A 17,264-nucleotide genomic window follows, 5' to 3' on the forward strand; every position below is an offset into this window, starting at 1 on the left:
GTGAAATCACATGGTATGTGTCTTTCTCTGACTTAGCAGCTCTCTAGCTCCATCTGTGTCATGGCAAATGGCAAGAGTTCATTCTTTTTTTATGGCTGAGTAACATTCCATTACATATGTGTGTACACACACACACATACACACCACATCTTTATCTATTTATCAGTCAATGGGCATTTGGGCTCTTCCATAATTTGGCTATTGCTGATAATGCTGCTACAAATATCAGGGTGCATGTATCCCTTCTAATGAGTATTTTTGTATCTTTTGGGTAAATACCTAAGAGTGTGATTGCTGGATCATAGGGTAGTTCTAGTTCTGCCTTTTTCAGGAACCTCCATATTATTTTCCAGAGTGGTTGTACCAGGTTGCTTCCCATCAACTGTACAAGAGGGTTCCTCCCCATCCTTGCCAATACTGGTTGTTTCCTGTTATTAATTTTGGCCATTCTGACAGGTGTGAAGTGGTATCTCATTGTGGTTTTGATTTGTATTTCCCTGATGATGAGTGATTAAGAGTACTTTTTAACATAAAAACCTATTACCTTATCTTCAAATATGGTTACTTTCTGAGGTTCTGGGCATTAGGGTTTCAAGTTATGCACGGATTGTAAGGCACACAGTTCAGCCCATAACATAGAATGAGGGGCAATATAGAAGAGACAGAGGGTATAAATTTCAGTAAGGAACTTAAAGAGGACTGGCCAGACAGGTAAAAGGAAAACAGTTCGAATCTGTGAACATGAGAGGAGAGTTTCAGGGAGGGGACATTCAGCCAGTCTCCCAGATTCTGCTTCTAATCACTGATACTGAATTGTTTTATCTTCCTATATACTTCCTTCTTCTAAAATTGAGGCTTTTAATAGAAATTCTGAAATAAATGTTTAATAGGATTTTCCTTATACTCTTTTGCAAAATGGTTATGAATCAGAATACTTTATCTAAAGTTTTTGATGCCAGAAAATACTGAGTATCTTTTTGCTGTGTTTTCAAATCTGCAAGAGAATGGCCTTGAAATGTTTTTTATTCAAACAGATGACACATCATGAGTAATCAGATTTAGAAATCATAGTTTACTATTTAAAGCTTTCTGCCACAACTCTGTCCTTTCTAAAGTCTTAGTGCATGGTAATTGTCAATGCTGGCAATATTTGTAAGGAGGTTTAAGGATAATGATGATAAGTCCTGTGAAATCACTCTGCCTTGCCCTTCACTGTTCCTCCAGTATCCTGTTACTTCTGCTTTTTACTTCATGTTTTCACTTCTTTTCATCTTCGCTGCTACCAGCCAGTCCAAGCTGCCATTATTTCCTGTGTGGACTATTGCAGGAGCTTTTTAATTGGTTTTCATGCTTTATCCTGCCCTTTCTAGAGCAATCATTAAAAAAGGAAAAGGCAAGCCAGGCTATATCATCCTGATTGAAGTCTTCAGCAGCATCTCATTACACTTGGAATAAAATCCGAACTGTCTATGATACTGAAAAAGGCCTACCTGATGAAGACCCCGCCTCCTGCCGGCCCTCACGTAGGATGCCAACCTGCCTTCTGCTTCTTCCGCATACCAAGCTGGCTGCCTGGAGGCCTTAGCCTGCTCTACCTGCCCCTTTTTTGGGTTTCAAATGAGTCCTTCAATCTCAACTCGGATGTTGGGTTGGCAGTGAGGCTATCCCTCACCCCACAGCTTAAGTTGCTCTTTCTTCCTTTTATACTCTAGCAAGTGTTAACTTTAAAAAGAAAACTGCCAGTTATTGCACCAACAAATGATGTTTTTTTGGGGGAGGGGGGAAGAGCAAAGGATTGCAGTCTGGGTCAAGTAAGCTATGTCAGAACCATGGGGAAGTTAGGAGAACAAAGAGGCACACTCTTTTATAAAGGAAAATGGGGACGTGGGAAGGCTGTTATTAAACAAATAGTCTGTTGCAGTAAACTGAGAGTTGGAAATACAGTGGCTCCCCATTGGCTGAGCTGCGATGGTCTCTCATTGGCTGACCTGTTGCTGGGAGGTTGTGTGGAGGTGGTGAGGAAAACCTTTCTTCTGCTTGCTGGGATGGGAGGTAGTAGCCACCTGCCGCGTCCCCGTCTTGCTGCTGGATTTGCGTGTGAGGATGGGTGGCAGGCATGTGGGCTCCCTGCCAAACCTCCTGACTCCACTGCAGCGTGGTTTCCTTTTGTGATTTTCGTACATGTCACATGCATCTGTCTGTTTGCTCCCTTAGGTTGGTAGGTAGTAAACCACCGCAGACCGGTTTTTTCAAAGTGGACGCGCCGTGTTGCATTCCCGCCTTCAGTGGTTGTTCCACGTCCAGTATTTGTTGTCAGTGTTTTGGCTTTTAGCAGTTCTGACAGGTGCGTCGTAGGTTCCCTGCTGACAGACGACACTGAGTGTCTCTGCATATGCCATCTGTACATCTTCTCTGGTGAGACATTTGTTCGTTTTTCCCCCCTATTTTTTAATTAGGTTTATTTTTCTATTGTTGATTTTTAGGAGTTCTTTGTATATTTTGGGTAACAGTCGTTTATCAAACGTCTTTTGCAAATATTTTCTCCCAGTCTGTAGTTTATCTTTTGCACGCTCTTGACACTCTATTTTTTCCAAAGTATCTATCACTAACTAAATTAATCTTATTATTGTTTATCTCCCCTCACTACAATGTAAGGTCCACAAACCACATGTCTCTTTTGTTCTCTGCTGCATAGCAAGGCGTAGAGGTGCCTGGTATTTTGAGTGTGGTGGCAAATATTTGTTGATTGAATGAATGGATGACAGCTGTTAACATTTTTAGTTTGTTTTATTCCTAATGAAAACGGCATTAAGCTGATTTTTTTTTCCATCTTATTTGAAACTCAGTCAAATTTTGTCTTTTTAATCTTCAAAATTAAGGATAATAGTCCCTTGCAGTAGTGAAAGGTCAGTGTCCACTATTGTGTATATGAATTAAGATAGGTAACTGCTGATTTGTACTTAACGTCATCTTCCCAGGAATTGTACAGATTTAGTCTCCAGGAGGTTGTCACAGGACTGGGTAGTCTCTTGCTATGCAGGAGAGAACAAACCAGACATGTGGTTTGTGGACTGGCACAGGAGAATGTTTATGTCAGTCCCATGAAGCCTTATGAAATGAATGCCACCTTCTAGACACTGGAAAATCTTTGAATGTTCAAATATATATTCACACTCACGTGGACACACATACACACACACTGAACCTTGCAAGGTAAAAAAGTTATTCAGATTCTTGATTATTGTTTTTTGTGTGTGTGTGTGTGTGCATTGGATTTGTTGATAGAAAATGACATGTTGGTTTTCTGCTGTAGCTGTTTTTTTTTCTTTTATTTTTACTAGTTTTTGACTTTATATATTTTAGTGTTATGTTGTTTACTACTACTGATCATAGCTATTATATTTTTGTCCATCTTTCACTCAGTTAAAGGCTTTTTGCCTTGAATTTGACTCTGAATATTTCCACTCTGTTTTGTTTTTGTTTGAATATGTCTTCTTTTTTTAAGCCTTCCATTGCTTTTTTAAAATTGTTGTCCTTAAAAATAACGTATATTTTACAGGGGCACCTGGGTGCTCCATTGATTAAGTTATCAACTCTTGGTTTTGGCTCAGGTTGATCTCATAGTTGATGAGTTTGAGCCCCATGTCAGTCTCTGCATTGACATTGTGGAGCCTGCTTGGGATTCTGTCTGTCTGTCTCTCCCCTCTCTCTCTTTCTTTCTTTTTGCTCCTCCCCTTTTAGTGCTCTCCCTGTCTCAAAATAAATGAGCCTTGAAAAAAATTAATGCATATTTTTACAGAGTTTTAAAAATCCTTTCAGAAAAGCTTTTAAACGATATATTGGTTTTCTATTGCTGCATAACAAACCCATCTCAAAACTTTGTGGCTTCAAACTAGAGCAGTTTTATTGTCTGTATGATTCATGGATGGAACAGGTGGATGGTCCTTCTGCTCCATGGATATTCTGCTGGTGCTGCGGTCATCTGGTGTTTCGCCTGGACTAGAACGTCCATAGTTGCTCATTCACACGGCTAGTGTGTTTGTAGGGATGGCTTGTTTCCTGCAGAAGGAACGTGTGAACTTTTGGAGTGGATTTTGGACAGCACATTACCTGTATGGGACGTTGATTGTTATGAAACCCACAACATGGATTTTGTCAGTTAATGGGAAAATCGTGGCCTTTGGGATCAGACAGATTCATGTAATAGCTCTGTTGTAGAATAGCTATGTAACCATGAGCAAGTTTCAGAACCTTTCTTAAGGCATTTTTCCTAGCTCAAAAAAGGCAAAACATATTTTACCATTTGTAGATATATTATAAGAAATAGTAGAAGTGCTTATAAAATACTCTGCTTTATGCCTGGCCTATAGTAGTCCCTCAGATGTGGGACAAGCCAGACCAGCCATATGTCATCCAGAGGAAATGAAGTGAGTGGGTAGATTATTCCTGGAGTGGGTCTCCCTGAGCAAAGCCCAGAGTTAGAGAAGAGCCATGGGAGGCTAATAGTCTTGCTGAAAAGGTCACATGGTCCTGGGGTCATGTACAGGCTTCTGGCCCTGCTCCTATGTCAGCTGTTATGCCCACTCTTGACACATTAAGGCAAATCATAATTTTAACAATTTAGGGATTATAGTGTAGAGAAAAGAATCACTTTACTAAAGAGACTCAGCTTGTAAGACAGAGCTTGATTTCAGAAATACTGCAGTGTGAGAAAACTGCCTCATAAAAATCAAGGGTTTATTATCTTAGATTGGTCCATCTTTCTCAACTGGGTTTTGGGACACTTGTCTTGCTGTGAGGGCCTCCTGGGTTCACCTCTCGTTAAACTCGAAGATTTTATCACACACACTGGCAGATGGATGCTTGAGCTTCCAGCCGTCTGACCGGGCCCACAGGCATTGTGTGCCTTTTATCCAGGGCCAGAACACTTGGGAAGAGGAGTCTATTCCGCTTAATGCCCTAGGCTCTAAATCTCTCAAGATGTGGTGGGGGAGGTGGTGTGTGTGGCGTGGAGAGAACAGCTGCCTCCATTCTCTAGTGTCCCAGGATCCCTTATAGGACCACCTGACCAGCCTTTGAACCACAGCCCCGTGTTTGACCTTCTGGACTTTGTTCCTGAAGACCACCGTTTACAAATTTGGCTGTGTATTAGGCTCACCTAAGGAGGTTAAAAAACACCAGTGCCTGGATAGATTCCCATAGATTCTCTTTTAATCGATCTGGGGAGTGGCCTGGACATCAAAAAAATTTTTTTAAAGCTCTTCAGAGAATTCCAACATGTGGCCCAGTTTGAGATCGTACTACCAGATTGCTTCCGTTGTGTCTTGAACCCTCTAGCTGCTTCTGTTCATCTCCCTAATGATACTTCCGGTAGATCTCCTCCGTCTGGCTGGGGGCTCGGAGGGAGGTGACCGGAGGGCCCTTGGCCCTGTTTCAGATTGCCCTGTGACTCTGGAAAGACACTCACTCCTTTGAGAAGAGTTTGCAAGCCATTAGCTTTTGGGGGCCTCCGTCACCCTGCATGTGTCAGAGCAGAGCTACTGACTGCTTTCTGAAGAGAGCCTGCCGGTACTTTGGTACTTTGTTCCGGCTTCCTGTGGCTAACCAGCTTCGTTTTCAAGATGTGTCACAAGCCTTGCCTCTTAGTTAACTGTAAGGCAAAAAATCTTCCCCTAATTGGCTGTGTACTAGGCTGAGTTTGAGTTTCTTGCAGATTTTCACATCAGATTAACAAATTCTCACTGATCACAAGCTTACTTCTACAATACAGCATTTCTGGAGGTAGCCTCAAATCGGTCTCTAGTTCTCCAGCATGCTTTTTTGAACTTGTGGTGTGTGAGTTGGGGGCTGGTGACCACGATCTTCAAGGCAGGGGATGAGGTAGGTAAACTGAAGCTGATTAAAAAGGGGTAGAGGCTGAGTCCTCGTTCTCCTCTCCCCACCTCACCCCCACAGCCGTCACCTCACTGTCACACACAGAGGGGCTCCCTGGAGACTGCCTTAGTTCTTCTCTGAGTCAAGGTAGCCTGTCAGAGCTTCCCACTTAGGCTCTGGTGTTTGGGCCGCTTGACTCTGATTGTGGCTTTAATTAAGGGTTGTTATAAAAAAAAACTAGTAATCTGGAAGTTGTGAACTTTTAAAACCAATTCTAGGGATGTTGTTTGCAGTGCTAGCCACTTCAGAGACTCCATTGCTGAGCATGTGTGGGAGAGATCTTTCTCGGGCTTTGTGTGTTACTGGGAAGTGTATTCCTCCGCAGCTGCCACATCCCATCATGCCGTGGACACTGGGCCTTGTAGTTGCTCACACTTCCCTTTCTGCTGAGCAGAGAGTGGCTGCCTTGAAGAAATGTCTAGTGCACCAGAGTGTGTAATTTTGTGCACTAATGTTACCCCAGCTGTATTTCTTAAAATTATTGTCCCTTTGGCTTCCTCATTCATTTCCTTCTTCTCTTCTAAAATTTGCCTCCTTGTTAACCCTATCCTTTTTAGAATGAGCTGGTATATACAAACTAGCAAATAGATATTTTAAGAACCTGCCTTTCTGATACACTCTTCCCACTCCACTGCTGCTCCTCCTGCCTGTGACCTCTCCTGTGGGTAGAGGCCAGCAGCTCAGGGTGGATGGCCTTCCTTGGCAGGAACGGCCTCCATTCTCCGACCAGGAGCTGCCTCCATTCCCAGACCGCAGTCCTGTGGCTCTGGCTCCTCCCACGTCCTCAGCTCTCATTTCTGAGGCTGGCCTTTGTTCGCCCTTTCCACCGACCTGACACCTGTCTCCCTTCAGCTCTGCTCTCTCTACTGAGTTGATGTTATCTGTGAAACCTTTGCTGATCCCCTCTAGGCAGAGCTGGCCACTTCCCGGATGTCACTTCCTCTCCTGGTGCTCTGGTCTCTCTGCCTAGACGCAGCGTGCCCATAGGTGCCTTTGTGCAAATTAGGAAAAGGCACCTGCCCCTTCCTCAAGTCATTTTCTAGAACTTCCAACTGTTGGAAAACTGTCTTAATAAATAGGAATCTGGGATGTTTCACCTGTAAGTGGCAGCCTGCTAGGATTGTGCCATACTGAACTGCATAGTTGTACTTGACGGCCCTTTTGTGAGTTGTCTGTATTCCCCTCAGCACTGTTTGCCTGACCAGAGCTGGCCCTCACAACCATTTGCTAAATGAAAGAGTGAAAGTACAAGTATGTGCCTTGTTCTTATCACAAAAAGTGGCAGGAAAGGCATATACGATAAGGTCTTTTTGCATTGAACATCATGAATGTATTTTAATTTAGAGACGCATTTATATATATGTAGGTATATATTTTTCAGTATTTCTGAAATCAGCAGGTATCTTAAAATCAGTGTATCCTGGTGGTTAAGAACACAGACCCTGGTGCCAGACTGCCTGGGTCTGAATCCCAGACATATATCCGTGACTTTGGACACTCTACCTACCTAACCTCACTGTGCCTCAGTTTACTTATCTGTGAAATGGGGATGATAACAGTAGTTCTTACTTCGTGGGGTTATAGTGAGAATTAAATGGATTATTGTATGTACACTGCTTAGAATTTGGGTGCCAAGCCCCTGAGAGATGTGCGTTACCTAGTATCATTATCATTAAAGCCTGTGTGTACACTAAATACACTGTTGTTTCTTTTTAACCCTAAAAGCCTGTCTTTAATCCACGGTGTGCAGTTTATATTGATGGCCTCTCATTTCGGTGGGCAGCCGCCTGGATTGAGGATCATGTGCACGAGGTCAGATGCCTGCCGTGTGCGCCTGGTCCTGCACACCAGTCTCCTGGCTGTTACAAGAGATGCACGGTGCACAGGAGGCCAGCAGGCTTTGGTGTTTCTTCTTCATGTGGCAGAAGAGAAGGAGCGAAACCAGGGGCCTGTGTAGACAAGGCTCTTTTTGAAATTTAAGCTTCTTATTCATGTTTTAAAGCTTGGATTGGTAATAAATCTTGGCTGTCTCAAACTGGAAATCAGAGAGAATTGGGCTTGAAAAGTGACTTTAATGTAAAATCTTTGTCTAATTGCAGTGTGACTTCTCTTTGATGATTTTTAAGAAAGCCTTGCTGCGAAGTGGCAAAGGTAATGAATGTTGGGGCCATGGTCCCCCGTACAACCCCCCCCCCCCCGAGTATTCTCAAGTCAGACAGTGGATGTAAGTTGCTCCCTTAATAATTGTGAGTTTTTCCTGGTCTCTAGTGTCCACTTGTGGCTGTAAGTTCACATGAGGGATGGGAGGCTATTTTCTGCATTGTCTCAGGACACTTTCCCTGTCATGTCTCATGCCGGCCAAGGAAACTACAACCTTCTGGAGAGTTCTGTGTCTGATTCATGCTCACGGCCCCGCCCTCCTGAGTTGTCCTTCAAATTAAGCAAGGTCTGACTCATGCATTTTTTGGAGATGCTCTGACCCTTTCCATTATGAGACTAAATGGCTTTTCCCAGATTACGTTGCTGTAATTAGCTTACACTCAACTTTGATGAATATTCTTACGTACTATCCCGCACCAGCCAAAACTGTCCCAGCGATCTGGGTACAGGTATTTGGGGTTTCAGCAGCCTTCTCTGAGTTGAATAAAATGCATATAAATAAATAATAATCTATAGCTTCATCCTCCCTAACTGGATATGTTGATCAAAATCCTTTTTATACAGAAATCTCAATTTAATGTTATTTTAGTGTAAAGTTGGTCAACGTTAGCCCTGCCTGAGGGTGTATTTAGTTCTCAGTTCCCAGAAAGAATATCCACATGAGGAACTTTCTCCAAAAGCCCTTCTTACAGATTCATTTACCTCCAGATTTCAGAAATAAGTAGATAGTTGTTATTAATGTCTGTATTCTAGAAGGTGGAGGAGTAGATGGTGAGAATATGGTTACCTTGGCTCACAGATCCAGTTGGCGAAGGAACTAGCATCATGCCCAGTAATTTGTACTGTAATGTGGACCCTTTTAGGTCACATCGAAAGCTTGGTCCTGAAGAAGCATGTAAAACTCTAAGGTTAAATCTTCAAATGGGGACATAAACACTTTTCCTTTTTTCCTTCCCAGTTTATAACTGGGGTTTCCATCTCTGTCCAAAATCTCATTTCTTTTTGGAGAAATACCAGCAAAGACAGAGGAATTTACCTAAATCTCCTGGAGGGTGAGGGTGAGCCCTGATGCAGCTTGGGTGGTCAAAGCAAACAGGAAGCCTACAGAAAGAACGAGACTCCTATGCATTTTGCTAGGTTTTTTAAAAGGTCTCTTGAAATATTGGAAGATCCATCTGGACTTGGCCTGCATAACCATGGTCAGCTGGAGCTGGGTCAAAGCCGCCCCTTGACTTGCTTCCCGGAGACTTAAAGAAAGCCACGCGCTTCTCACTTTTCAGTGTCTGCTCTCATTTATGTGATTTATCTGGTACTGTGGGCATTTGAATTGTGATCTTGATCTAGGCCAGTGTCCTACTCTGCTTTATGGCCGGGTATCTTACAGCTTAACAGAGATGCCTCGGCCAGTTGTGAGCAGTAGTTTAACGGTGACCCGGAAGGAGTGTACTTAGTACCACTGAGGCCCATGAGTTGCTCAAAGCCCCACCCAGGCCTTCAGGAGACAGGAGTTGAGGCCAGGGTGCCATGGTATGCTGAATGTGCTGAGATGGCTCCTCTCCATCTGTTCATTCATTCTGAAAGTCATGACCACAGTTTCCTCATCCAGGGGGGGTGGGACATTTTTCAAAATATGAAAGAAAGCAGCCAGTGACCACACCGGCCCATTCGTAGGCTCATAAGACCAACTATTACCACAAAAGGATAAGCTTCCTGTTTACCAGTCGGCATGAGACAAAGTGGTTGTGCTTCCTGGCCGTGTAGGACTTGGCACACAGGCTGGGTTCTGTCCGAAAAGACAGTGCTGAATGCTTGCTCTGTGCTCAGCTGTCGCCCCCACGGCTTGGGTCCTGGATGTGGGCCACCCTCGGGAGGGTACTTTTTCTTTGGCTCCAGAGCCAACCCTGGCTTTCTGAAAGGAAGCAAATGGGGAAGGTGGCCTCGCCTCTTTGCTGGCTTCCTCTTTAGCTTTCCTTTCCCTGTGGGGCCCCATCCAGCCAAAGGCCCTTGGCCTAAACTTGAATTTAACAACAAATTCATGTTTTTTGTTTTTAAGTTTCCAGGAAGCAAGATGCCATTGCCTCTGGGGAAACTGGTCTTTCTTTCCAGTGTGGTGGCCAGTGGGAGCTGCACCCTTATATATTACCTTACACAAAGTAAGTATCCAGTGAAGCCAGCTGCCAAGGTGTGGCCGCCTCCCAGCGCTCTCTGCCCTGCTCCTCCATCAAAGGAAATACTTCAGATGCTTTCATGAGATTAGAGAAAGGAGGAGAGGGTTGGTTAGTTTTAGTAGCCAGTACACCATTCCTTTGGCTATAGCTTCCTGCCTATCCTATAATCCCAGTTTTTCCTGGAGCTACAAGTGCAAAAGAAAGGACCAGGATTTGTTTGCATCAGAAGCCTGGCAAAAAGCAAGATGGGCTTTTACTCCAGCGCGCACATGAGAGATCCCTTAAGATTTCTGAGATCATGTAAAGAAGAGATGGAAGGGGAGTACCAGATGGTTCCCAGGTGGGGAAAACTGGCTGTTTTTCAAGTATCGTCAGCCTGTTTGCCCTGCCATGCTTTGCTGTAGATTTAGTGGAGGTGGGGACCTTGAGCAAGGGACTCTGGTGAGCGCAGAAAATAAAAGCAGAGTCCAGGATGCAAAATCCTGACAGATGCTGCTTCCAGCCCCACTGCACCCAAATTTGAATTTGTAAAGACAAGCCACAATTACTGTGGGCAGCCAGGACATTTAAGGTCATTTCAATGCTACTGGGTGTAAAGCAGCGGCAGTTCCCCCCCCCCCCTGCAGCCTGACTTTCTTTTAAGGTCCTTTATGCCCACCCAGCTTGGCTTCTCACCCTGACTCTGCGCCATTTTCACTTCCTGCCAGGACGTATCACCAGCAGACAGGCCCAGAGCACTCAGTGTCCTGTGCGTGAGTTCTCCCCCACCTTCCTTCAGCCTCTCTTGAGGTGGCCTGAGGCGAGCAGTGCGGGGACAATTCCGACTGGAATAGCTCCGCCTCCTCTCCCCTCTGCCAAAGGGGTGGGGGCAGGACCCCACAGGAATGGGTACATTTTGTGGGTCAGGAGGCTAGGCTCGTCCAGTAGAGACAGCCCAGCTGGCTCTGTAGCCAGCCGCCTGGGCTGGAGCCCAGGGCCAGCTCTGTGCTGGCTGTGTAGCCTTGTGGGAGGATCTCTCACCTCAGTCATCTGTGTGATTAGGGGTAATACTGGTGCCTGTGCATGAGGTTGTTGTAAAATTAAATATACATTGTAAGATACAGGAGATACTGAGAACCGTGTCTCACCAGGGAAATCTGCACCCGACATCTCCTCCTTTTCTGATCTTGGCTGGCACCATGCTCATACCTGCAGCGTGCCCTGCAAGCCCAGTCCTGGGAAGGAGCCCAGCAGGAGCGGTCTCCCTGGCCTCTCCTGCCTCAGGCCGTCCTCCCCTTCCACACTGGGATCCGGCCCTACCGGAGGGAAGCTCTTTCTTGCTGCCAAACGGAAACCCCTGCTTGGGAAGCCTACCTTGCTCTCTCCTGAAGGCAGCTTGTCTACCTTACACCTTCAGGGAGGTACTTCCTGAACTTTCTGGTAGCCTTTGGGCCAAGGAGTATACCCGAGACAGAGCAGTTTATAAGCTTTACTTACATGAAATATTGTCTTAAATCTATAAACTTGACAAATTAGCGTTTTCATGTTGTGTTTCTTGGCCCAAAGGTTTTATTATGATGATGTTGGGGTCTATTTTCTGCTGGTTTATCGAGACCTTCACCCTAGTGGAAGGAGCAATGTTTGCAAGTCCAGAGTCCTAGATTTTGGCCCCAGCTCTGCCGTGGACAAGCCATGTCACTTTGAGCAAGTCATGGAATCTCAGGACTTTAGAACTGAAAGGAAAGCCAGGAAAAAATCTGAGAAAACCCCTTAGATGAAGAAATGAGGCAATGAATAAGGTAGAAAATGAGAGATGAAGAAATTGAGGCACAGAAAGATCAAGTACCTTGCTCAAGGTCATCTGCCACATCCCCGCAGATACTGACTTTCTATCCTTTGCTTTTGGAGTCTCTGAAGTGGACACTTCAGGGTAGATGTTCCCTAATGATATTTCCATACAGAAATTTCACATTGGCTTCTGTTTCCATGGTGTACATGAATTGTATCCTCCAGCTTTCTACAGGTAGTCTACCTGACTGAGTTTAAAAAAGAAAAATAAATATAACAATCGTCTTTCCCCCTTAGAGGCTTTTTCCAAGGCTTCCTATTACCAGCTGGCTTTGGAGCAGCTGCACCGCCGGCCCGAGGCCTTGGAGGCTCTGGGCCCTCCTCTCCGCGTCCACGATCTCCGCCTCACCGACCAGTGCAACTTCGTGGACATTGCTGACGCCCAGGTAACGCGCTCCCCTGCAGACTGAAGTCAGGGAGAGGGCTGCCACCACGGGGGGAGAGGCTCGGAGGGTTGGGATGGGAACATCCACTAAGTAAAACCGCCGCTAGGTAATGCTTCTGTGAGAGCAGTATGGATAAATTGATTCTCACAAATTTGTCTTCCTTTCTGGGGGATAATCATGGCAGGGAAGGCAGGGTTTGGGCTTGGGTCACCGTCTTGACCTGAAGGTTGTAGGGAAGTGACCAGTGGTAGTGTGCCACAGCTTCTGCTTTGAACTTGAAATACATCTACAGCCAGTCAGTGCTCACTCAAGTGTGAGCAACTCTTTAAACTGTAGTTTAAATGCTCATTTAATACATTGCTGCCATGAAATGCCAGTCCATTTTCTCTGCTACATCATCTTTTATAGTTCAGCCAGTAAACTCACCTGAATAGGAGATGCATTTATTCTTCTGTTGAACAAATATGTTTTGAGCCCACATCACGTTAGAGAAATGATTCTAGGCTGTGTGGGGAGTACAGAGATGCAGAAGGCTTTCCAGGAGGTTATGGTTTAAAATTCCCGAGTGAGACAGGGCGACACCGGCAAAGGCTGCAGTAGTGGCTGGGGAGGCAGCAGTTAGGCACCTGGGGCACTGTTGTGAAGAGAAGGAATGCCAGCGATGGAGCAGTGTGCCTGAGAAGGACACTCCTGCAGTGGCTGCCCAGGCAGGTGTGGTGGGCAGGACAGGCTGGGACACAGGGCCACGACATCATGGTGTGAGGTGCGCACGCTCGATTCTGGGGCCAGCAGAAGCCGCGGAGGATTTTAAGGGTAAGAGTGAGATGACCTGATCCATTTTTCTGTTGTTTTTATTAATTTTTTATGGGAATAGTTTCATTGGGATTTTTTTCTTACAAAAACCATTCATGCTTGAATATTTTGATAAAACTTTTTGATCTGGTTTTGAAAGAAGATAAAGTCATGCCGATCGGAAATACCCAGACACTAGACGCAGGAACTGCCTTTGGGAAGGCAGGGCGGCCTTGCCGACCGGTAGCGGTGGGGGCGTGAGCCGGGGCTGCGCCCGTTAGGCCGGGAGAGGGCGGGGCGGAGGTGGGGCTTTACTGAGTGGACGGTGGCGGCCCCGGCACCGCTGAGTGAGAGTGGGAAGGGGTGGACAGGGCAGAGTGCCCACTGTGTGCCAGGTGGCCTTACGTGTAGGTCATCCAGCCTTTCACACCATGTGGAGTGACTCCTGTCCTTTCTCATCGGCTGGATCCTCTCTTTTATTATGAAAAGTTTTGAACGTACAGAAAAGATAAAAGAGTTGACACTGTGGCACCGAGGTAGCTGCTTCCTGGACTCTACGATTATAACTGACCCTTGAGCAACACAGCTTTGAGCTGCGTGGGCCCACTTAATGCAGATTTTTGTTGATACAGTACAGGACTGTAAATGTATTTTCTCCTTATGATTTTCTTAATAATTTCTTTTCTCTAGCTTACTTTATTGTAAGGATATGGTAGAATACATAGAACATACAAATATGTGTTAATCAACTGCTTGTATCAATAGTAAGGCTTCCAGTCAATAGTACTCTATTAATTAAATTTGGGGGGAGTCACGTTTTGATGTTTTGTTTGAGGGTCAAGTGTAATATTTTACTTGATTTGTTTCACCTCATGTTCACCTAGCCATATCTGTGTCTATGAACACATTATTTTCAGGCATCCATACACTTCATTTAAACACACAATCAACATATCATTAACCTGAGTTTAATATCTATTTATGGTTCTTTTTTTTGAGGTAAAATTTGCATTCTGGGAAAGGTACAAATTTAACTGTCCCATTTGATGAATTTTAGTAAATGCCTTCACCAAGGTAACAGGCCCCCATCTAGATGTCTCCTGTTCCCATCACCTGAGTCGCTTATGTTCTTCTCAGTTGGTCCTCTCTCATCCCTCAGCCCCGCTAGAGAGCACCACTTCTCCGACACATTTTCCCAGCATAGTTTAGCCTGTTCTAGAACACGCAATTATACTTCTGGTTGAGGCTCTTTCACTTGGCATGTTTTTGATGTCCACATTGTTGCATGTATCTGTAGTTACGTTCTTTCATAACAGTGGCTTTTTGAATATCATGGTCAGTACGCAGGGCATTGGGTTTGCACATAAGGTCTGTGCCGAGGAGGAGGACTGCCTCTGTCCTCCCCAAACCATCCACAGAGGGGCAGGACGTTTGGAGGGAGCCAGATAGAAAATCAGGTCAGTTCTCCAGCTGGTCTAATTTAGGAAACAACCAATTCTGTGAATGGTCGTTGGACTTCATAGGGTTAGCTCTAGAAAACATCACTTTTTCCTATCTTGGGAGGACAACAATGTATCCAATTGTATCTCACATTTTACACCCCCCAGTTGAAGATTCCTGTCTCTGGATCCAAGTCAGAGGGTCATCTCTATGTCAGCTCATCCAGAGGTGCCCCCTTTCAGAGGTATTTTGGGAAGGTGGGTGGGAATGGGGAAACAGAAAGAGAACCCTCCAGTGGAAACAATCCTGATTCTCATTTTCATTTGTAGTGAAATGATTGCAGTAGTAATAATTTGTTTTTCAAAGCTTGAAAAGTTTCACAGCCCGGACACCACGCCAGCACTTCGGCTCTTAGCTCTGTCCGGACGTTTATGCAGTGCAGTCTCCCGAATTGTCCCCTCCTTATGCTGCTGACTAGGAAGAACTTGACAGCTGCACTGATCTAGATCTATGATATTGATGCTGCGTCACAACTTCTAACACCCTTGCCTCAGTCGTCACAGATGAACAAAGGCATGGGTTCCTGTTCCAGAATTATTCATCACATTCTTTATAGAAGATCTCCACCCCCTTAATTGGCTTTTCTTGTCTGGTTGCCAATAGCTGCACTCACCCCCCCCCCCCCCCCCCCCCCCCCCCCCCCCCCCCCCCCCCCCCCCCCCCCGCCTTTCAGGAAGCCTCTCTGGTGTTGCTTGCTGTTTAGCCAAGTTGGTTTTAATTCCCAAGGACATAGGTAGTAGGCAGTCCCCAGCTGGCTCCACATGGTCCTTCTCTCTCCTGGTGCCCCTTCCATTCACCTGTCATTCATTCTTTATTAAGCCCACCTTGACAGTGATGCCCGTTAAACAATGAGAGTCCATAAGAAAATGTTAGAACATGTATGTTATCATAGTACTAACATAAAATAGTGTTTAAAAATTTTAAGACATTATTCCAAAAACAACTGTTTTGTTTTCTTTCCCTTCCTTTTCTTGACCATGTCTTTTGCTTTGGTGTTTGTGATTAGAGACTATTCTTTTGGTTTCCATCAGGTGGCACCTTCAGGAGGTCTTCTTAGAACTCAAGGACGGTCAGCAGATTCCCGTGTTCAAGCCCAGCGGGGACACTGACGGTGAAGGAGGAAAGCAGTGAAGGTGATCAGGCTGCGCTTTCTCCCAGCACGGCTTTCCCGCCACCGCAGGTCCCTCCAGGGCCTTCAGCCAGGTTCCCGGCACTGGGGCTGATTGTAGGCACTGGTATCTGGTGATTTTGGTATAATGCTAATTTGACCACAATTATTGTGGGATTCAATTTAATCAGAAATGGACATTTTACTATAAATTTATAAGAATTTATTTGCAAATTAACTGTCTAAAAGCAAAGCACAGAATGAAAGGAATCAGTGTTACTAAGATGTGTGTTGATTTTTGCTAGTTTTCCTCTTTCTTTCCTGGCCCCTCCCTCCTGAACCCCCCAAGTTTCAGTTCCATCAGTGGGAAAGCAAGTCTTACTAGCTCCGAAGAGGTAACTGTTAACATCCCAATGCCCTACCCTGAATTCATGTTGTTAAGTAGCTTCATTGTCAATTCTTTTGGAATCCTTTTTGCTTCACTGCTGTTAATTATCTTAGTTTCTGTTGTAGTCATTGACAGTCTGATGAAGATTTGCAAAAAAAACTGCTTTAGCCCAAACATTTTAGAAGCTTAAAAATATATATGTGTACATAGCACATGCAAAACTAACTTGGGACTGGTAGTTTATTTTTATTTCTTTTTTAAATGTTTTATTTATTTTTGAGAGAGAGAAAGAGAGACAGCCTGAGTAGGGGAGGGTCAGAGAAAGAGTGAGACACAGAATCTGAAGCAGGCACCAGGCTCTGAGCTAGCTGTCAGCACAGAGCTTGACACGGGGCTTGAACCTGTGAACTGCGAGATCATGACCTGAGCTGAAGCTGGACGCTTAACTGACTGAGCCACCCAGGTGCGCCCCTGGGACTGGTAGTTTAGCCAGCAGGTCTTTATCCTTCTGCTCTGCAAACAGCCATGTATTGGAGGAGCATACCTTTAGGTGTTACCTTTTTTTTTTTTTTTAAAGGAACAGTATTATGAAGCCAACCATCTTCCTTCAGAGCACCAGAGCTGATGAAAACCAGAAATCTGATATCTTTGTTTGAAAAGGCCAATATCACCCCCTTACTCTTATTAGGCTTAACTGCCCACAATAAAGGCACTCATTAGATCTTTTCCTAAATTAAAAAAAATTAATGTTTATTTTTGAGAGACCAAAATCATACCCTGATTATATAAAGAACATGTAAATCATTAAGAGGTATGCTGAAACTATATTAGAAAGAGGTCTCCTTTGAGAGAAAGAGAACGCGAGTGTGAGTGCACAAGAGGGGGAGAGGCAGAGAGAGGGAGATACAGAATCTGAAGCAGACATGGGCTTGGAATTCATGAACTACAAGATCATAACTTGAGCCAAAGTAGGGTGCTTAACCAACTGAGCCACCCAGGTG

At 44.8% G+C, this 17,264-nt stretch overlaps 1 protein-coding gene and 1 long non-coding RNA gene across 13 annotated transcripts in view; one reads left to right on the forward strand and one right to left on the reverse strand.

Annotated features, from left to right (window-relative positions):
- Positions 1 to 3,887: 3,887 nt before the first annotated feature.
- LOC115281223 lies at positions 3,888 to 13,174 on the reverse strand. 2 transcript variants are annotated; one of them, XR_003904175.1, is made up of 3 exons: positions 12,902 to 13,174; positions 10,238 to 10,336; positions 3,888 to 4,059 (listed from the first exon to the last, which is right to left on the reverse strand). It is a non-coding gene; the product is annotated as an uncharacterized LOC115281223 (long non-coding RNA). The 2 variants fall into 2 exon arrangements; XR_003904178.1 differs by lacking the exon at positions 12,902 to 13,174 and adding an exon at positions 10,938 to 11,276.
- Positions 8,258 to 17,264, forward strand: part of LOC115281176 (cytochrome c oxidase assembly factor 1 homolog) — a 28,563-nt gene continuing 19,556 nt past the window's right edge. For 8 of the 11 annotated variants that reach the window (XR_003904150.1, XR_003904148.1, XR_003904155.1 and 5 more), the window contains exons 1-5: positions 8,258 to 8,380; positions 10,148 to 10,247; positions 12,327 to 12,475; positions 14,875 to 14,951; positions 15,799 to 15,900. Coding sequence is in view for 5 of the 11 variants with exons in the window: in XM_029926548.1 (XP_029782408.1) it covers positions 8,279 to 8,380; positions 10,148 to 10,247; positions 12,327 to 12,475; positions 14,875 to 14,951; positions 15,799 to 15,898 (528 nt within the window). In the remaining 6 variants the exon portion in view is untranslated. Of the gene's footprint in view, positions 8,381 to 10,147; positions 10,248 to 10,969; positions 11,428 to 12,326; positions 12,476 to 14,874; positions 14,952 to 15,798; positions 16,489 to 16,840; positions 17,179 to 17,264 lie in introns of those variants that run through there. The other 3 variants (XM_029926526.1, XM_029926513.1, XM_029926504.1) reach the window with 3 other exon arrangements.

This window comes from Suricata suricatta, chromosome 2 (assembly GCF_006229205.1).
Source record: "Suricata suricatta isolate VVHF042 chromosome 2, meerkat_22Aug2017_6uvM2_HiC, whole genome shotgun sequence".
Lineage (NCBI taxonomy): Eukaryota > Metazoa > Chordata > Mammalia > Carnivora > Herpestidae > Suricata > Suricata suricatta.